The sequence below is a fragment of the Capricornis sumatraensis genome, chromosome 16 (assembly GCF_032405125.1).
Source record: "Capricornis sumatraensis isolate serow.1 chromosome 16, serow.2, whole genome shotgun sequence".
NCBI classification, from domain to species: domain Eukaryota; kingdom Metazoa; phylum Chordata; class Mammalia; order Artiodactyla; family Bovidae; genus Capricornis; species Capricornis sumatraensis.
Window position 1 is genome coordinate 81,015,469 of NC_091084.1, and position 18,919 is coordinate 81,034,387.

The window sequence follows — 18,919 nt, forward strand, 5'->3', positions numbered from 1 at the left end:
GGAGGGGCGGGGCAGGGTCAGACGAGGAGGGCGCCTCAGCCCTGTGACTGGTGGTGGTGGCGGGGTGGTCAGAAGGGCTTGGTGGAGCTCCAGCAACAATACTGAGGTAGCGCCCCCTTCTTTGGGGAGAGGGGGCAGAGTGGGCTTCTTCAGCGGGCCCCTCAAAGCCCTCCTCCCCTGTTCACACGGTTAGCGTTATTTTTAAACTCAAGGCCGGGAAAGAAGAATCCAAAAAGCAATATTTCTCATCACATGCCAAAAATGGGATGGAGAGAAGGAGCGGCAGGCCTAGGCCCCTCCAGCTGTCCCTTGGGGGTGCCCCCTGCCCACCTCAGTATGGTGCTGGGTAGAGGGGATACCTGGGTTCTCACCTTCAAAAATAGGGGTGACCCCAGCCTCTAGACAGAGGCCCTTTTATTTTTTATTGATTAGCCATTTTAAACCAACAAGGAATAAAAAGAAATCCTGATCTAACCAGTCCCCCCGACTTGCGTTGTTTTGTGCGCTTAAGGCAGGGTGACTGATCTGACGGGAAGTTAACAAGGACGACCTCCTAAGCGTTTCTGGTCCGGGCCCATCCTCAAGCAGGACTATGGTGAAGAGAACCACTTAAGACAAAACAGATCCTGTTTTTATTTCAGTGATTTAATTGGATGTTTCAGAAAAGTCTTTTAATGACCAAAACTTGGCATTTCAGAGTTGAGAGAGCTCTTGACTTTTGCCTATAATCCCTTAACAGAATTTTCTCTGGATGGTAAAGCTCCTTTTGGATGCAGCCAGAGGCAAGCCAGTGAATGACGACGGAGTGAAAGGCAGACCACAGGGATGTACAGGGGCAGTGTGACCTCCCATGCCGTCCCCTGTCAAAAGCAGAAGGCTGTGTCCTCATTTAAATAGGCACCCTTAGACACTCATCTCAGAAAGCTGGCCTTTGTTTCCCCGTCTGTAACTGAAGTCTGTAAACCCTCGCTCTGAAATCCTAGGTTAACACGAGCGGAATGAGTGGTTTTCCGTCTGCTGCTCTAGGACCAACCCTGGCTTGTCCCAGCAGACTCCAGCCATGTCACACTGGGCTTAGGTCAAGAGGCCGTCAGCTGGGGCGCTCCTGTGGCGGCCTCTGCGTACCTGGCCTGCTGCAGACACTGCAGGGGTTTGCTTTGCCTCGTGCCGGTTCTTTCAGTCACTCGGTCGCATCTGACTGCAGCCCCTTGACCTGCAGCATGCCACACTTCCCATCCTCCACTGTCTCCCCGAGTTCACTCAAAGTCACGTCCGTGAGTCAGTGATGCCGTCCAACCCTCTCGTCCTCTGCCGGTTCCTTCTCTTGCCCTCAATCTTTCCTAGCATCAGCATCTTTTCCACTGAGTTGGCTCTTTGCATCAGGTGGCTAAAGATTTGGGAGACTTTTTTTTTGCTGTCTTAGAAGCTTAGGCATTCACATCAGCCAAATAATTTCACTGTCTCAGGGAGTGACGAATATCAAAAGTAGTTCTTATTATAAAGAATCATTTACCTTTGCTTGCCAGAAATTTATTTAAAAAAAAAAAAACCACAGGGTTGACCAAGAGGCAACCTTGCTGAAATTCACTTCTGACTGTGGGTGCTTTCTCCATCGGCTACCGAGTTTCCACATGAAACTGACCTAGGACACAGCCGGCCTTAAGCAGGAAGGTCATCCAGGCACTAGCTGGCAGCCTTGGGGGCAGGGTGGTATCAAGTCTGGGGCAGGAAGGCGTCGGCGCGCTCCGCTCCTGGACCCTGCTCCCTGGTCTCGGGTGGCTGCCCCGCCTGCTGAGGAGACCATGCCACGCAAGGTCCGAGCCCCCTCAGACCCCCGCACGCCCTGGCTTACACCCTGACTCCCACGGAAAGGCACTTACCTCCTGACAGGCAGCCACGCTTCAGCCAGTTTGATAAATGCAATTTTAAGAGAATAAAAATCCTAACAAATCAGACCAAATCCTACATCAGACAAACTGCACACAAGAGGTGAACAGAAAGCTTCCTGGGAGGGGAAGAGGTGTCCATGAGAAAGCGAGGCGGGCGGAGGCCGCCGGGAGCCCTGCCCATCTCCCCCTCGGCTCCTCCGGCCGCGCGGCTTCCGCCCCCGCACCCGGCGCCGACCAGGGCCGCCTCCGGCCCAGCAGGGAAGTCCTCCTGGCAGGGTCCACCGGCCCCTTAGCGGAGGCTGCTGCTGCTGCTGGCCTGAGAGCTGCCCATCCCGGGGTGCTCCGGGCTGTGTCGGTTCTGGAAGGAAAGGAGGGCAGAGGAAGAGGAGGGGGCTCTACCGGGGGCCTGGGCGAGACGGGGACTCGGGCCGCCGCGGCGGGCTCCTACCGCACCTTCTTCTTCTTCTTTTCTTTCTTCTTCCTCTTCCGCTCAGGGTCCTCTTCTTTCTTCTTCTTCTTCTTCTTGTGATCTGAATCAGACGGCGTCTCTGGTGGGGATACGAGGTGCCCGTCACGGGTCGGGCCCCGAATCCTGCGCCGCCAGAGCTCTGGGGCGCGAGGAAAACCCCTCGGCCAGAGCACCGCTGCTCTCCGCGCAACCAGGATGCGCTCAGAGGCTCCGCCGAAGCCCCGGCCCGCCGTCCCGCCTGCCCGGGCGGCTGCATTCCGTCAGCTTCTTCTCCAAGGAGAAGCGGGGAGCCCAGGGCTCGTGAGGGACTCCACTGGGCTTCTCACTGAGCAAGGCCAAGCGAGACTCAGCGCCCGGCCCCGCAGCTCGGGAGGCAGCCGCGCCTTACCTGGGGGGACGGGGTCCTGGGCGCGGCTCTGCTTGTGCTTCTGCTTGTTCTTCTTCTTCGGCGGCTGGATGTGCAGCAGGCGGCACTGCTCCGGCAGCTGCAGGGCCCAAGGCAGGGCCGGTGAGCGGCGGCCGCGGCCCCCTTCCTCCTCCCAGCACCTGCTCTGAGCAGTACTTGAGGGAGGGCAGGACGCGGGGCGACCACCACCGCCAAGCCCTCGCGCCTCCCCCTGCCCCACCTCACCCGGGGGCACGCACGGGGCCTCCCCACCCCACCTGGGGGGCACGCACAGGGCCTCCCCACCCCACCTGGGGGGCACGCACAGGGCCTCCCCACCCCACCTGGGGGGCATGCACAGGGCCTCCCCACCCCACCTGGGGGGCACGCACGGGGCCTCCCCACCCCACCTGGAGGGCACGCACAGGGCCTCCCCACCCCACCTCACCCGGGGGGCACGCACGGGGCCTCCCCCTGCCCCACCTCACCCGGGGGGCACGCACGGGGCCTCCCCACCCCACCTGGGGGGCACGCACGGGGCCTCCCCACCCCACCTCACCCGGGGGGCACGCACGGGGCCTCCCGCTGCCCCACCTCCCCAGGAGGGCACGCACGGGGCCTCCCCACCCCACCCCACCTGGGGGGCACGCACGGGGCCTCCCCACCCCACCTGGGGGGCACGCACGGGGCCTCCCCCTGCCCCACCTCACCCGGGGGGCACGCACGGGGCCTCCCGCTGCCCCACCTCCCCAGGAGGGCACGCACGGGGCCTCCCCTCTGCCCCCCACCTCCCTAGGAGGGCACGCACTGGGCCAGTGTGCAGGCGGAAGCCAGCCAGCATGGTCCCTGTGATGGGATTGAAAGAGCCCCCAAGGATAGGGGGCTTCTCAATGAGGGAGCGCAGGCTGCTGTTGTCATGGGAACCAGGCAGATCAATCATCCCGGGCAGGTCGGGCAGGAAGTTACTCAGCTTCTCCTTCACTTTCTTCCCACAGAATTTATTATAGGCATGCTCCAGGTTGTAATGTGTGATCAGGTTAGTGCTGCCTGTCAGCTCGGTGCTGCCTAGAGCACACGGGGAGAAGAGAAAGGAGAAGAATCAGTTCCAAGAGCTGTTGCGTAGCTCAGTTGCATCTGACTCTGAGACCCCCGTCCTTCACCATCTCCCAGAGCTTGCTCAAACTCATGTCCACTCAGGCGGTGATGCCGTCCAACCATCTCACCCTCTCTCGCCCTCTTCTCCTGCCCTCAATCTTTCCAAGCATCAGGGTCTTTTCCAAGAATAGAGATTTTTTTTTTTTAATTCACTGACCTAGAAGGGAAAGTAAAAGACTATATTCTAACCTAAGTGAGGGATCTTTTAAGTTAGAATTACCAATACAGAAAAGTTATTTTTGAGTAAGAAATAGCAAGAATAAATAATAACACACAACAAACACTAAAAATACTGTACTATAGAATGGTAGGTTGGAAGGAGGGGAACAGGCAAAAATCTAAACAGGGCAGCGGTGGAAACCACTTTAACCCAATAAAGGAGACAGTCAGTGTAACCAGGGTAACAAGGGACACCGTGCTTATAGCCTGTGCTACACATCGCTGTGTTCCATCAATATCCTAATGAGAAGTTAATACTTCTGGCTGTGACTAGAATAACATAACCTCACAGCTCAGCTACAACCATGCTTAAGGCCGACTATAACCCAGTGGTGTGAGTGTCTTGCTTCCTTTTTTTTTTAAAAAAACTAGCAAGAAACTCCAGTCACCTTTACAGAGAAAAACAGATTTTTCTAGCTACTGCTGGTAACTTTTGTTACCACCATCTTCACTCTTCCCATAATACCATATATGATAGCTTTGCCTAGAAAAAAAGAAATGTTTAATTAGAAGTTGGGCAACTAAAATTGTAATCCTTTGTATGCCTGTTTCTGCTTACCTATGGAATGCAGGAAAAGCTATCACAATTACGCTTAACGTTTTTTCAAGGTTCAATTGAAAACATATTGGAAAGTATAAAGTCTGTAAGTGGGAGGCATCATCGGTCTCAACATTTCACGGCTGACTTTTTTCAAAGAATCGCGGTTGTTGCTGTTCAGTCACAAAGTCGTGTCCCACTCTTTGAGACCCCGTGGACCACAGCACGCCAGGCTCCCCTGTGCTTCACTGCCTCCTGGAGTTTGCTCAGACTCGTGTCTATCGAGTCAGTGATGACGTCCAACCATCTCACCCTCTGCCGCCCTCTTCTCTTGTACCTTCAATCTTTCCCACCATCAGGGGCTTTTCCAATGGGTTGGCTCTTTGTATCAGGTGGCCAAAATATTGGAGCTTCAGCTTTAGTGTCACTCCTTCCAATGAATATTCAGGACTGATTTCCTTTAGGATTGACTGGTTGGATCTCCTTGCAGTCCAAGGGACCCTCAAGAGTCTTCTCCAACACCACAGTTCAAAAGCATCAACTCTTCGGTGCTCAGCCTTCTTTACGTCCAACTCACATCCATATATGACTACTGGAAAAACCATAGCTTTGTCTAGACAGACCTTTGTCAGCAAAGTGATGTCTCTGATTTTGGGTACATTGACTAGGTTTGCCATAGCTGTCCTTCCAAGGAGCAAGCGCCTTTTAATGTCACGGCTGCAGTCACCATCTGCAGTGATTTTGGAGCTCAAGGAAATAAAATCTGTCACTGCTTCCACTTTTTCCCCTTCTATTTCCCATGAAGTGATGGAACTGGATGCCACGATCTTCATTTTTTTGAATGCTGCATTTCAACTCAGCTTTTTCCCTCTCCTCTTAGTAATTTAACTAGGGTCCAGTGGTGAGAGTAGAAATATCTAACCTACAATTTCATAGTCTAGTTATGATGAACATTTGGGGTACAAACGACAAAAGTGACTTGTTGATAATCATTCACTTGAGAAAACTCAGCTCTGAGCTATCAGGCCACTGAGGGCTGAGAAAAATGCTTTGTTCATTCACATCTCACTGGTGCTCAATAAACATTAAATGAGTAAGGTGTTTTTCCTCCCTATTGACACGCCACCCTATTCTGCTGCGTTGTCGTCCGCGCCAGCTGTCGCTGAGAGTGGGCTGTGTGACGGCAGGAGGCTCGGGGACCCAGTGCTTCTCACGTCAGCACCGCCTCCTTCCATTCTCCCCACTCTGTGCTTTTGCTAAATTCTTTACCTAAAAGAGTCCATCCGATGTTCTGTTTTGCCATCAGTTCTACGAAGATGATTTATAAATCTCTCTCCTCAGTCCTGATTCCACTCCTGAAAACTAATCTTCCATTTCCAACATTCTCTTAACTAATTCACTGCAGATTCAGTTTTCTTTTTTTTTGGCTGCACCAGGAGGCTTATGGGATTGTAGTTCCCTGACCAGGGATCAAACCCCTTGCAGAAGAAGTATGGCACCCTAACCACTGGACTGTCAGGGAATTCCCTTGACATTTTTTTTTTTTTTTAAACTCCAAATCTTCCCCACCTCACTCATGGTTCCTTTATTTTAGTACACGGCACCCATGCTCTCTAGATATCTTTAGAAGCTGTACTCAGTTCAAAAATCTTAATGGTTTCCCATTCCCTCAGGAAAAAGCTCAAATTCCTTCAACTTGCATTTGTGGTTGAAGGTATAAACATCTTACTGAAACATCACTAGCTGGAATCAAGATTGCTGGGATAAAGAGCAACAACCTTAGATAGATGACACCATTCTAATAGCAGAAAGTGAAGAGGAACTTCGGAGCCTCTTGATGAGGGTGAAAGAGAGTGAAAAAGTTGGCTTAAAACTCAACATTCAGAAAACTAAGATCATGGCATCAGGTCCCATCACTTCATGGCAAATAAAAGGCGAAAAAGTGGTGGCAGTGACAGACTCTATTTTCTTGGGCTCCAAAATCACTGCAGACAGTGACTGCAGCCATGGGATTAAAAGATGCTTACTTCTTGAATGGAAAGCTATGATAAATCTAGACAGCATTTTAAAAAAGCAGAGACATCATTTTGCCGATAAAGGTCCGTACAGTCAAAGCTATGGACGTGGGATGAACTGAAAGATGTCCCTGAGACTAACATGTATGTCTAAAATGACTCTTGATTTCCACCTCCTCAAACTTGTTCTTGCCTGACCTCAGCACTACCATCAATCCTGTTATTCAAGCCAAAAATTCGAAATCACCCTCGATTCCTCTCTCCTCCACTTCTATATTCAATCCTTCATTCCTGTCAGTTCTACCTCTAACATTTATCCTGCATGCATTTACTTCTTTCCTCCATTGCTATCGCCTAGTCTAAACCACCTCTTTCCTGGACCACTAAGCAATAACATTATTGAAAGGGGGATTTTTGTAGAAACTAACGCAATAATTAATTCAGCTATTTCACTACCACTTTGCATTATTACATTCAATAGTTACAGCTGACACACCTGTAAAGTCTTCTCCAGCACCATGAGTTTCATTTTCACTTTCCGTATCAGAAAACAATCACTAAGGTTTTTTGTCTCTTTGTTGGTCTAATAGTCACATCATCTGAATCAGAACTACATTCGGAACAACTATCATCTTCTGCTGCTGCTGCTAAGTCGCTTCAGTCGTGTCCCACTCTGTGCGACCCCATAGACGGCAGCCCACCAGGCTCCCCCGTCTCTGGGATTCTCCAGGCAAGAACACTGGAGTGGGTTGCCATTTCCTTCTCCAATGCGTGAAAGTGAAAGTGAAGTCACTCGGTAGTGTCCGACTCTTAGCGACCCCATGGACTGCAGCACTAGTTGCTGCTCGGACAATAAGAGAAAGTATCTGCATAAAATTCACTGAAAAAATTTTCTTCACTCAAAATTGCATGATGTGTCACTTTTTAAAATTTTATGAAAATAAACTTGTGTTTATAAGGTACACAAGGTTGGAATAAAAACCTAACAGAGCAAAATGTGAATGATAATGTCAATGATAAGCTGTATGATGAATCCTTGATCAATTTTAAGCTTTAACAACTTCCCACGGTGATGTTAATGGTTTCACTCTCTAAAAAAGGTATTGACATGTTTCTGGTCAATAATATGTTAAAACCTAAATGTCTAACACAGGCCTCTGCCTGCACTCTCACTTTACCTATCACTCCTCTGTTCACTTCACTGGAGTCCAGCTGATCTTCTGTTCCTCAAACATTACAAGATTTTTCTCACATTGGGGCTGTTGATTTCATTTCTTTTTTGTATCCAGTTATTCCTTCTCCCACTCATAAATGGCTAGCTCTTTCTCTGCGCTTACATTTTAACTCTAAAGTAACCTACTCAGAAAGAGCTTCTCTGATCACTCTAGCTAAAGCAGTTCAGCTCCCTTAAATCTTATCACATTTTTTTTTTCCTATAGCCATAACTGCTATGTGATTTCACCCTGTTACCTTCTGCCTCCTCCTTGGGCACGTAAATTCCCAAACAGGCAAGGATCTTGTCAGCCTTATTCACAGTTCTATCTTCAGTGTACAATACCCCCTGGTACATAAAATAGGTGCTCAACGAAATAAGTTTTTGAATGAAAGAGTCTGGTCCAATTCTATTCACTTGTTCCAACAGATGAGGAAAGGCCCAGGCCCAGAGAAAAAAGAAAGGCAACAAACCAACAGGAAGTCGGAAGCAGATTTGGAACTAGGTCCGCAAGGATGTTAAATAAGGACTCTCAAATTCCAAACTTGAACCCCTGGGTGCTTTTTCAGTTAGCCACTCAGTCGTGTCCGACTCTGCGACCCCATCGACTGTAGCCCTCCAGGCTCTTTCGTCCACGCAATTTTCCAAGCAGGGATACTGCCTTTCCCTTCTCCAGGGTTCTTCCCACCTGAGGGCTCAAACCCAGGTCTGCCGCACTGCAGGCGGATTCTTTACCGTCTGAACCTCCAGGGAATAACTTTTAGGGAATCATAAAACCACCATCAGCGTCAGAGGCAGGGCGGAGCGTGAAAGGCGGCCACAGAGACCCATTCTTCTCATTCCCAGTCCATCCTGAGAATTCCTGTCGTGCCTTTGGCCTTGAATTCGCAGTCCTTTCCGACACGGAGCTCCGAAATCCCCGCACGCGCCGCCCGGGCTTCCCCTCACCTCCCTCGGCGTCTAGGAGCCACGCCCAGCCCCACCTCGCGGCGATCTGATTGGCCGGCTTCGGCCGGGCCTCGGACTCACCTGGCAGCTCCCTCATTAGGTAGAAGGGGCCGCAGCCTGCCGCCGACTTGTCGCTCCCGGGAGGGGCCGAAGCGGCGGTCGGGGGCGGGGCCGGACCCGGCCCTCCGCCCGGAGGCGGTGGCGGCGGGGGGGGCGGCTTTCCGGGTCCGAAGCCGAGTGCCGCTGGGGGAGGTGGCGGGTCAGCCTGGGCCCCGAACAGCGCCGTGAAATTCTCCATCGTCCCCTCTGCCCCGGCGCCGTCCCGGTGTCTGGCGTTAATGATTCTCATTGGTTAATCTTTTCACGGGGTACCGCCCTTTTCCTCCAGGAGTCGTTTACCATTGGACTGCCTCTGGCCCTGCCTACCTTCTTCCGGCAACGACTTCCGTCGCCTTCTGAGAACGTTCAGGAAATACTCCTTAACATTATTAAATTTTCCGAGGCCCCCGCTCGCAGCAATCGCTTAACCAATGAAATGACTTAGGTAGTAAAAGCGACAGCTAGGTTAGCCAATAACATATCAAATCCCTTTCTCACCTTCCTTACCTGCAGTAGAGGGCCAATCAGAGATCTAGTTCCGGGTCTAGAGGCGGGGCATCTGACACTTGGCCCAATGGAAACCTTCAATGGTGAGAGAGGCGGGACCAGACCTACGGAAGCCGAAGAGAGCGGCCGGTGCCTCAGGGGGCCGAAAAGATGGCGGTCCTAGCGCCTTTGATTGCTCTCGTGTATTCAGTCCCGCGACTTTCACGATGGCTGGCCCGACCTTACTACTTTTTGTCAGCCCTGCTCTCTGCTGCCTTCCTACTCGTGAGGAAGCTGCCCCCTGTCTGCGAAAGTCTCCCCACGCAACGCGAAGACGGCAACCCGTGTGACTTTGACTGGGTGAGCGACCCTCCTCGGGACCCCACGACCTTGACTGTCCCCGCCCTGGTGGTCGCAGCCGGGAGCCCCGAGGCTGACCGTTCTGAGAACGCCTCAGGTTCCGGGCCTCTTAGCGGACTTGACAGACTGCTAAGAGTGTAGAGCGTGGATTGTTACCGAGCCTAAGCCTCCTCTTGTTTAGGGTGAGAAAGCAGCCGGTTAGCTCGCCCAGCAGTCTCAGCCTTCTGCCTTTTGAGGCCAAGCTCCTTCCCACCTCCCAATCCATGCTCGACCAGAGTCCTCCCCAGACTGGGCCCTCGCACTCTCTTCCAGTGTTGCTCGTTAATAAAGCCTGTTGAGGAACCAGTGAGTTGTACAAGGCGAGTAGTATTTGTAGTATTCTCGTTTTATTGATGAAAAAACGGATCTTGGCGTAGTTAGGAGACTCGTCCAAGGTCACCCAACTAGTGAGCGACGAGGATTTGCAGCCACTCTTTAGCCACGGTAACAGCACACAGCCATTTCTTAAAATTAAGTTAACAGTCTCTCAGGGCGGACTGTGTGCTGGGCTGTGTGCCGCATACTGGGGATGTAAAAATAAATAAAACTGTTAGGCCTATGGAAATGGAATTGTAAAAAAAAGAAAAAAACGCTGTAAAGAAATCTGTCTCAAGCCTCTTGGAGTTCTCCCAGAACTGGAATGGAGGGACCACTCAGAAAAATAACTTGAGGGGCTTCCCTGGTGGTCCAGGGGTTAAGACTGCACTTCCCTTGCAGGGGGCCTGGGTTCCATCCCTGGTCAGGGAACTAAGATTCTGCATGCTTTAAGGGGAAAAAAGAAAATGTAAAATAAGTTGAAGCTCTCGCCCTCTACTGAATAGCCACATACATGTTCTGAGGAAAGACAGTCACCTGAGTTTTTGTCTTTTTTTCCCAAAGCCCCAAATGAGTCTTAATCTTTAACAGAACCTGCTTCCTTACTTTTTATTCTTCACTCCACACTTTTTCATACTCTATCCTTTCCTGGTGTTATTAATTAGCTCAGATGTAGCCATTTTCTTCAAAAGATCCTATTTTTATCTATCCAACTTTAACCAAAATAAGACTTAAACACATAAGTGGATGAAAATAAAGGTTTTTATAAAAGGGACTTTTTATGCAATTAATTTCTCTGAATACTCTTCCCTAATTATGTGCAAAATACTGGAAGGTGTTATGTTTTGTTTTTACTCTTTTTTTATTTTTTTAACTATATGGTACTCATAACTGTTTGTCTTCCTGGGAAATCTGTGTTTTACTCATTTACCCTGGTGATTTGGAAGTTATAGTATTAAGGTAGATGGTGTTAGCAAGGATGTGACTTCCCTGGTGGCTCAACAGTAAAGAATCTACTTGCCAGTGCAGAGACTTGGGTTCGATCCCTGGGTTGGGAAGATCCCCTGCAGAAGAAAATGGCAGTCCATTCCAGTATTCTTGTCTGGGAAATCCCATGGACAGAGGAGCCTGGCAGGCTTCAGTATATGGGGTTGCAAAGAGTCAGACAGGACTCAGTGAGTAAGCACATAAACCCACAACCTTTGAATTTGAATAAGGGCCAAGTATTAGATAACAACAAGGAAGTGGTATTAGTTTTGTTAGATATGATGATGGTATTTTAGTTTAAGAAAGAAGTTCTTATCTGTAAGCAATGTGTATTGAAATCTTTACAGCCGAAATGATACAGTTGCAATTTGCTTGTAAGTTTCTCCAGCAAAAGAAATGGGTAGCGTAGATGAAATATTTTGCCAAATATTACTATTGAAACTGAGTATTAGGGGTTTACTAAGGTATTGTAGGAGGCGGGAAATAATTTTCCCTTTGCCCTTCTGAGGTCTTGCCTGAGACTACTGTAATAAAAGACAGATTGAAGTTAATTAAAATAAAACACATTTATTAACATGTGATGTGTAACTTGTGTACAAGGGAGATACCCAGGGAAAAATAAGTGACAAAAAGGCTTAGAATTCCAGCTTATATGGCATCTTCAACAAAGAACAATAAATTTGTGGAGAAATGACAGGATGAAGAAGGAGAGTTTTAGGTTTGCAGGAGCTGAAAATAAAGGTAAACTAATGGTAGATGAAGGTGAGTTTGTTACGGTAGATCCCTCTGGCGTTATCTCCAGGCTGATAGCGTCTAAGTTATCTCCCCTGATTAGTTTTGCCCTTGGTAGGGAAGGTAAATTTTTGTCCTACTCTTAGACACGTAAGGGAAGGGCATGGAGCTTTTCTTTATTTTACTTCTCATCAGTTGCCTTTAGACTCAAAATAATCCTTATGCCAAAATGGTGTACTTGGGAGTGGCATATTCTGCCACCCTTCAGTATCCTCTCTGATTTGGTGTGTGTTTGAGAATTTCCTTAATAAAAAGTTTGAAACAGGGCTACGCTGGTTACTCAGTGGTAAAGAATCCACCTGTCAATGCAAGAGACACAGGTTCGATCCCGGTCAGGAAGGAGTCCACTTGCTGTGGAGCAGCTCAGCCGGTGCACCCAGCTACTGAGCCTGTGCTCTGGAGCCCGGGAGCTGCACCCACTGAGCCTGCCTGCGGCATTTACTGAAAGTCCACGTGCCCTAGAACCCGTGCTCTGCAACGAGGGGGCCGCCGCAGTGAGAAGCCTGCTTACCCCCACGAGGGAAAAGCCCGCCTGGCAACAAAGGCCCGGCACAGCCAAAACCAAGTAAAGATAAAATTAGCTTTAAAAAAAGTTTGAAATGGTGAATAAACAAGCAAACAAACAAGGGAGCTCTTGTTTATGCAGTTATTCTGGAACCCAGTCTCGTCCTGTCTTCTACTGATGTCCTTAAGATCATCCCAGCATCATGCCAGCAGGTGGAGAAAGAAAGCTGTCCCGCAAGGATGTGCATCCCCTTTCTTAACTGCCTGGGCACAGAAGTGGCGCGTCACTTCTGCTCACAGTGCGTTTAGGAGTGCTGGTCACACAGTTCTCCCTAGATGCGGTATGTCCCGGAGAAAAAGGAAGTAAGGTCTGGAGTATACATGGCTAGTCTTTACCACAGACCCATTCTGTCTTTCAGTTCAGTTCAGTTCAGTCGCTCAGTCATGTCCAACTGTTAACAACCCTATGAATCGTAGCACACCAGGCCTCCCTGTCCATCACCAACTCTGGAGTTCACTCAGACTCATGTCCATCAAGTTGGTGATGCCATCCAGCCATCTCATCCTCTGTCGTCCCCTTTTCCTCCTGCCCCCAATCCCTCCCAGCATCAGAGTCTTTTCTAATGAGTCAACTCTTTGCATGAGGTGGCCAAAGTACTGGAGCTTCAGCTTCAGCATCATTCCCTCCAAAGAAATCCCAGGACTGATCTCCTTCAGAATGGACTGGTTGGATCTCCTTGCAGTCCAAGGGACTCTCAAGAGTCTTCTCCAACACCACAGTTCAAAAGTATCAATTCTTTGGCACTCAGCTTTCTTCACAGTCCAACTCTCACATCCATACATGACCACTGGAAAAACCATAGGCTTGACTAGACAGACGGACCTTTGTTGGCAAAGTAATGTCTCTGCTTTTGAATATGCTGTCTAGGTTGGTCATAACTTTCCTTCCAAGGAGTAAGCGTCTTTTAATTTCATGGCTGCAGTCACCATCCACAATGATTTTGGAGCCAAAAAAAATAAAGTCTGACACTGTTTCCACTGTTTCTCCCATCTATTTGCCATGAAGTGATGGGACCAGATGCCATGATCTTTGTTTTCTGAATGTTGAGCTTGAAGCCAACTTTTTCACTCTCCTCTTTCACTTTCATCAAGAGGCTTTTTAGTTCCTCTTCACTTTCTGCCATAAGGGTGGTGTCATCTGCATATCTGAGGTTGTTGATATTTCTTCCAGCAATCTTTATTCCAGCTTGTGCTTCTTCCAGCCCAGCATTTCTCATGATGTACTCTGCATATAAGTTAAATAAGCAGGGTGACAATATACAGCCTTGACGTATTCCTTTTCCTATTTGGAACCAGTCTGTTGTTCCATGTCCAGTTCTAACTGTTGCTTCCTGACCTGCATACAGGTTTCTCAAGAGGCAGGTCAGGTGGTCTGATATTCCCATCTCTTTCAGAATTGTCCACAGTTTATTGTGATCTATACAGTCAGAGACTTTGGCATAGTCAATAAAACAGAAATAGATGTTTTTCTGGAACTCTCTTGCTTTTTCCATGATCCAGCAGATGTTGGCAATTTGATCTCTGGTTCCTCTGCCTTTTCTAAAACCAGCTTGAACATCTGTCTTTAGAGTATATTCCTTTTAGCCTTGTCTTTGGTCTTCTGATTGGGCATAATTCTCTTTTAAATCATCTTTCCATAATTATAAAAGCCACTTTAAAGCCAGTTTCATTCTTGAAAACTCTTCGTAGTTTCTACTCAGATGGAATATATAGTAAGGTCTGTCATATTCCCTACCCCACCCCCCGCCCCCACTTTCGATGTCCATTTCTAAATCCAGTCAGTTGCTTTTTGTTGGAGATTGAGGCTGAAAACCTAGGTCCCTGATTGCTGGCCGTAAATCGCAGTTAATTGGTTTTGTCTCAAATAATGATTTGGATCCTGTATGACTAACAGAAAGGTGTGGAATGCCTCAAACCCCCCAGTCTACAGAAGGCCCTCCCCGTGTGCAACCGCTCACCAAGTCTTTGTCACTCTTCACTGAAGTCTTTACTCTTTGAAGTTACCTTGCTTATGTCTTTGTCGTTTTTATTGTCTGTCTCACTTAACTCACATGGAACTTACCTTCTAGAAGGTGAGAAAGAACAGTAAACTCATGGTACTGAAAAGTACCTTTGAGAGGTTTGAAAGGCCTCCTTCAGCTCTCAAATTATATTCAAAGTGCATGGGTTATCACCATGAATATTAGGTGGAGAGGAATGTTTTAACTTACAACCAAACAAATAGAATGACCATCTGTTGTATTGATGGGAATGATTGAGAAAGTTTACCTGGAAAAGGTTTATTTTACCAGGGTCACGCTGAGCTGATTGTAGTGTCTTACAGTTTTACACCATATACTTTATGTCCCTGTTTCACACTTCTTATCTTCTTTAATCCTCAGTCAGGGAAGCCAGTGTTCCCTGGTTCAGTGCCTTGCTGAAAGGCAGCAGGCAGTTTGTGATAGGGGTAGAATTGGAACCTGGATCTTCTGACTGGTGTTTTCCCCACTACCCCTTGTGCTTGCTAAGTCACTGCAGTTGTGTCTGACTCTTTGTGACCCCATGGACTGTAGCCCTCTAGGCTCCTCTGTTCATGGGATTCTCCAGGCAAGAATACCGGAGTGGGTTGCCATGCCCTCCTCCAGGGGATCGTCCCGACCCAGGGATTAAACCCGCCTCTCTTGTGTCTCCTGCACTGGCAGGTAAGTTCTTTACCACTAGCACCACCTGGGAAGCCAGCGCTGATCCTTAGCTGACTCCAGTTATTTCTCTACTGTCACCGTTCCCAGTCTCAATCTTTGTTCGGTTTTTCTCTGTTGGTTTGTATCACATATCTGGCTCCCTTGGTCACCCAAATCGCTTCCGTTCGTGGCCTTTCTGACGCTCTGATTCTGTTCCAGAGAGAAGTGGAGATCCTGATGTTTCTCAGCGCCATCGTGATGATGAAGAATCGCAGGTCCAGTAAGTGTGGTTTCCCGCGGTTCGGACCGACAACCTCCGGAGTGTTCCTCTCATGTTGTGAGAGGGGCATAACTTGGTGAACTTGTCCCTCGTTCTGTGCCAAGGCTGAATTTGACCTTAGACTTTGATCCTCTCCCCCTCTCCCATTTCAAAGTATTCCAAGGAGAGGGACAAATAATAGGACACGGGAGCACGCGGCCCGGCCTGACCTCTGACACCTTTGTGTTTCAGTCACCGTGGAACAGCATATAGGCAACATCTTCATGTTCAGTAAGGTGGCCAATGCGATTCTTTTCTTCCGCCTGGATATTCGTATGGGCCTGCTTTACATCACACTCTGCATAGGTAAGGAGACTGTAAGACTTGGTTGTGGGAACCAAATTCCAACACCACACCAGTTTCTCCATTCCTGTCTTCCATAGCTTATATGTAATTAATTGTGTGAGGCTCAGATAATGAGAACCTACAGAGATTGTATTTTAAGAGGAAGGGAATGTGTTTATGTATGTACAAAATGTACTCTTTGGTACTTGAAATCTTTGGGTTGGTTTGAAAGTAAATCCCCTACTCAAGCCCTTACATGTTTCCTGTGTTGACTTAAAATGCGCAACATGAGAGCTGCAAGTTAAGTTTTAATTGGGGCGAAACGAGGGCTGCAGGCTGGGAGACAGCACCTCAGTTAGTTCTGAGAAACTGTTCCAAAGAGGTGGGGGGAAAGGACAGCATATGTGTGATTCTGGCGAGGGGGCGCACATGCAGTCGGCGTGTATTTTTTACAGAAAGTGTGTGCTAGAGTCATGAAGCTTTCTGCCAGTCACGAGAAACTGTTGTCACCATGAAGGATCTTAGTGGTTTTCTAGATGTGAGGAGATACACAAATTGGGCTCATAAAATCGGCTCCTGAGAATATATAACTATCGGAAGACCTGTCCTGCCAGTTTTTCCCTGAGCACAGGGCGCCTCGTTTCTGCTCTGCACCCTGAGCTCCTTCAGGGGGTGTTGAAGGTCGGCAGCTGCGGGCGCACGTGACTTAATCCTTACAGAGGTAGATGGCAAGTGCCCCTTGGCAGTTAACACCTGTGACATCCTTTTTCTGTGTTCAGTGTTCCTGATGACATGCAAACCCCCCCTGTATATGGGCCCTGAGTACATCAAGTACTTCAGTGACAAAACCATTGATGTAAGTGCTCTTCTTCCCTGTTCCTTGGGTGCCTTGGGGGTGGTTTTGTCGTGCTCACTGCTCAGAGGAACAGCCGTACTTCAGAACTGAAGTCAAGGGCATTGGTTCACTGTGGGCTCCAGAGGAGCATCAAGGGCACCAGGGTCCATTGTGGGGTCTACAGAGGTGTGGGAAGCCGAGATGAGGAATTAGGTACTAAAGTCTGTATCTTCCAGGAGCCTGTGTAGTCCAGTTCACCGTTTCCTCTCTGTGTGTGGCAGGAGGAGCTGGAGCGGGACAAGAGGGTCACTTGGCTCGTGGAGTTCTTTGCCAACTGGTCTAGTGACTGCCAGTCATTTGCCCCTATCTATGCTGACCTCTCGCTCAAGTGAGTGGGACAGGGGTGGTAGAAGCTGTCCCCTCCCTCTCATTGGTTTGTCCTTGGTTTGTCCTTGGTTTTTGCACACTGCAACCCAAGGCACTCCCGCCCCGCCCTCAGGCATCTGTGCCTCTGCTTCACTGACTCCTTCTCTCTCGTCTTGTGAACCAATACATTCCTCCCAGGTACAACTGTACGGGGCTGAATTTTGGGAAGGTGGACGTTGGACGCTACACTGACGTTAGTACACGGTATGTGAGGGCCTGGCAGGGGGGTCCCTTGTGGGGATACACGAAGATGCACTTACAGAGAACTTCTGGATCCTGCAGGTACAAAGTGAGCACGTCACCCCTCACCAAGCAGCTGCCCACCCTGATCCTGTTCCAAGGTGGGAAGGAGGTCATGCGGCGGCCGCAGATCGACAAGAAGGGCCGGGCTGTCTCTTGGACGTTCTCGGAGGTGTGTGAGTGGGCAGGTGGTTTGCAGGAGGGTGTAGAACGGGAGGTCAGTTTGGAGCCCACCCTGGGTTTGATTCCTAGTTCTGCTACTTGCCCACAAGCTTTGAGAGTGTGGACTGTTTCTTAGGTCTCATTCATGGATTCACTCAGCGAATTATTCTACCATGCGCCAGACGTCCGAATAGTAGGGAACGATCATTAGTTAAGATTCAGTCTCGGTGGCTCTTGTCCTTATAGTCTCCTTGGCAGTAAATTGGAGAGGGTAACATTTTCGTACAGGTTTTGTTTTGCAGATTACATTAAATAATGTAGCTGTAATTCTTGGCACAGTGACTGGCACATAATAGGTGAATATTAATTGACTTTTTCAGGTAGCCCAAGAGAAGAGATCTGGGTTAGATTCCTGTCCTTTGCTTCCTCCCTTCCTAGACTGTGTAAATACAGTTGGCCCTTGCACAGACGAGTCAGAACTCTGTCGGTCCGCTCGTGTGGATAGTGTTCAATAGTAAAAACTACAGTGCTGCGCACCCCACATGGTTGGCTGGAGCTGCACACAGGGAGCCACAGATTGGGGGGGACTGTGGTTGCGGAAGGCTGACGATAAGTTATAGGTGGATTTTTGACTGCAAAAGGGTTGGTGCCCCAACCACACCCCTGTTCAATGGTCAACTGTACTTCTTCCCAGACACCACTCTCCCTTCCAGCTTGAACCTGATGTGTGCGTCCCTTTTGCACAGGAGAATGTGATCCGAGAATTCAACTTGAATGAGCTCTATCAGAGGGCCAAGAAGCTGTCAAAGGCTGGAGATAAGATCCCCGAGGAGCAGCCTGTGGCCACGGTGCCCACTGCCGTGCCAGATGAGGAGAGCAAGAAGGACAAATAGGATCCCTGCTTCAGAGCTTCCTCTCCGGTCAGTCCCAGGCACCTCAGAGGCCCTGCTCTTTCTGTAACCACAAGCCTTGCCTGAGGCCCGGGCCTTCTATTTATGTTTCCCCTGTTTGGCTATGCCTAGATGGGGAGGGTATTGCTTCTGATTTTTAAGAGGCATCCAGGGCAATGACAGGTACCCTCTAGGAAGGCCCCCACTGTTGCGGCCTGCTGTTTCACTGGAGGGAGGGAAAGATCTTGTCTGGCGGAGGGAGAAGGCTTGCCCTCCACGCTGGGCCAGCACACACCACCGTGTGCTGTCCGACGTCTCCATCAGGCTCTGGTCTCATCATTCCTCACGGTGGCGCCATGCAGCCTACTTAGACTAGATTAAACCCTAGCGTAAACAGGCCGAGGTGCAGAGTTAGTGCTGAGATTTTCCCCTCATGGAATCTTACTCCTTTAGGCCCTTCTGGCTTAGTCTGTGGTCTGCATTTAAAAAAGTATAAGCCTGTGACCGGTCGCAAGGGGAACCCTTTAACCACAGACTTTTCTCTTTGAAGATCACTGAACGGTCTACCTATTTCATGAGATTGGGAGGGAGGGGAATAGAAGTTTGAGACTTCCTTTGTGTGGTGGGCC

At 49.2% G+C, this 18,919-nt stretch overlaps 2 protein-coding genes across 5 annotated transcripts; one reads left to right on the plus strand and one right to left on the minus strand.

Annotated features, from left to right (window-relative positions):
• Positions 1-666: 666 nt before the first annotated feature.
• Positions 667-9,129, minus strand: MED19 (mediator complex subunit 19). 2 transcript variants are annotated; one of them, XM_068988733.1, is made up of 5 exons: positions 8,913-9,129; positions 3,552-3,808; positions 2,747-2,843; positions 2,343-2,437; positions 667-2,247 (listed from the first exon to the last, which is right to left on the minus strand). In XM_068988733.1, the coding sequence occupies exons 1-5, from the start codon at positions 9,127-9,129 to the stop codon at positions 2,179-2,181; spliced, it is 735 nt and encodes a 244-aa protein (XP_068844834.1). In that variant the 3' UTR covers positions 667-2,178. The 2 variants fall into 2 exon arrangements, with proteins under 2 accessions (XP_068844834.1, XP_068844835.1); XM_068988734.1 differs by lacking the exon at positions 8,913-9,129 and adding an exon at positions 8,141-8,328.
• Positions 9,130-9,573: 444 nt separating this feature from the next.
• Positions 9,574-18,806, plus strand: TMX2 (thioredoxin related transmembrane protein 2). 3 transcript variants are annotated; one of them, XM_068988474.1, is made up of 8 exons: positions 9,574-9,776; positions 15,353-15,413; positions 15,645-15,758; positions 16,517-16,593; positions 16,854-16,960; positions 17,137-17,206; positions 17,261-17,410; positions 18,147-18,806. In XM_068988474.1, exons 1-8 carry the CDS (start codon positions 9,588-9,590, stop codon positions 18,291-18,293), a joined length of 915 nt encoding a protein of 304 aa, XP_068844575.1. In that variant the 5' UTR covers positions 9,574-9,587; the 3' UTR covers positions 18,294-18,806. The 3 variants fall into 3 exon arrangements, with proteins under 3 accessions (XP_068844575.1, XP_068844576.1, XP_068844578.1); XM_068988475.1 differs by having other exon boundaries at positions 17,137-17,202; positions 17,281-17,410; XM_068988477.1 differs by lacking the exon at positions 15,645-15,758 and having other exon boundaries at positions 17,137-17,202; positions 17,281-17,410.
• Positions 18,807-18,919: the final 113 nt, after the last annotated feature.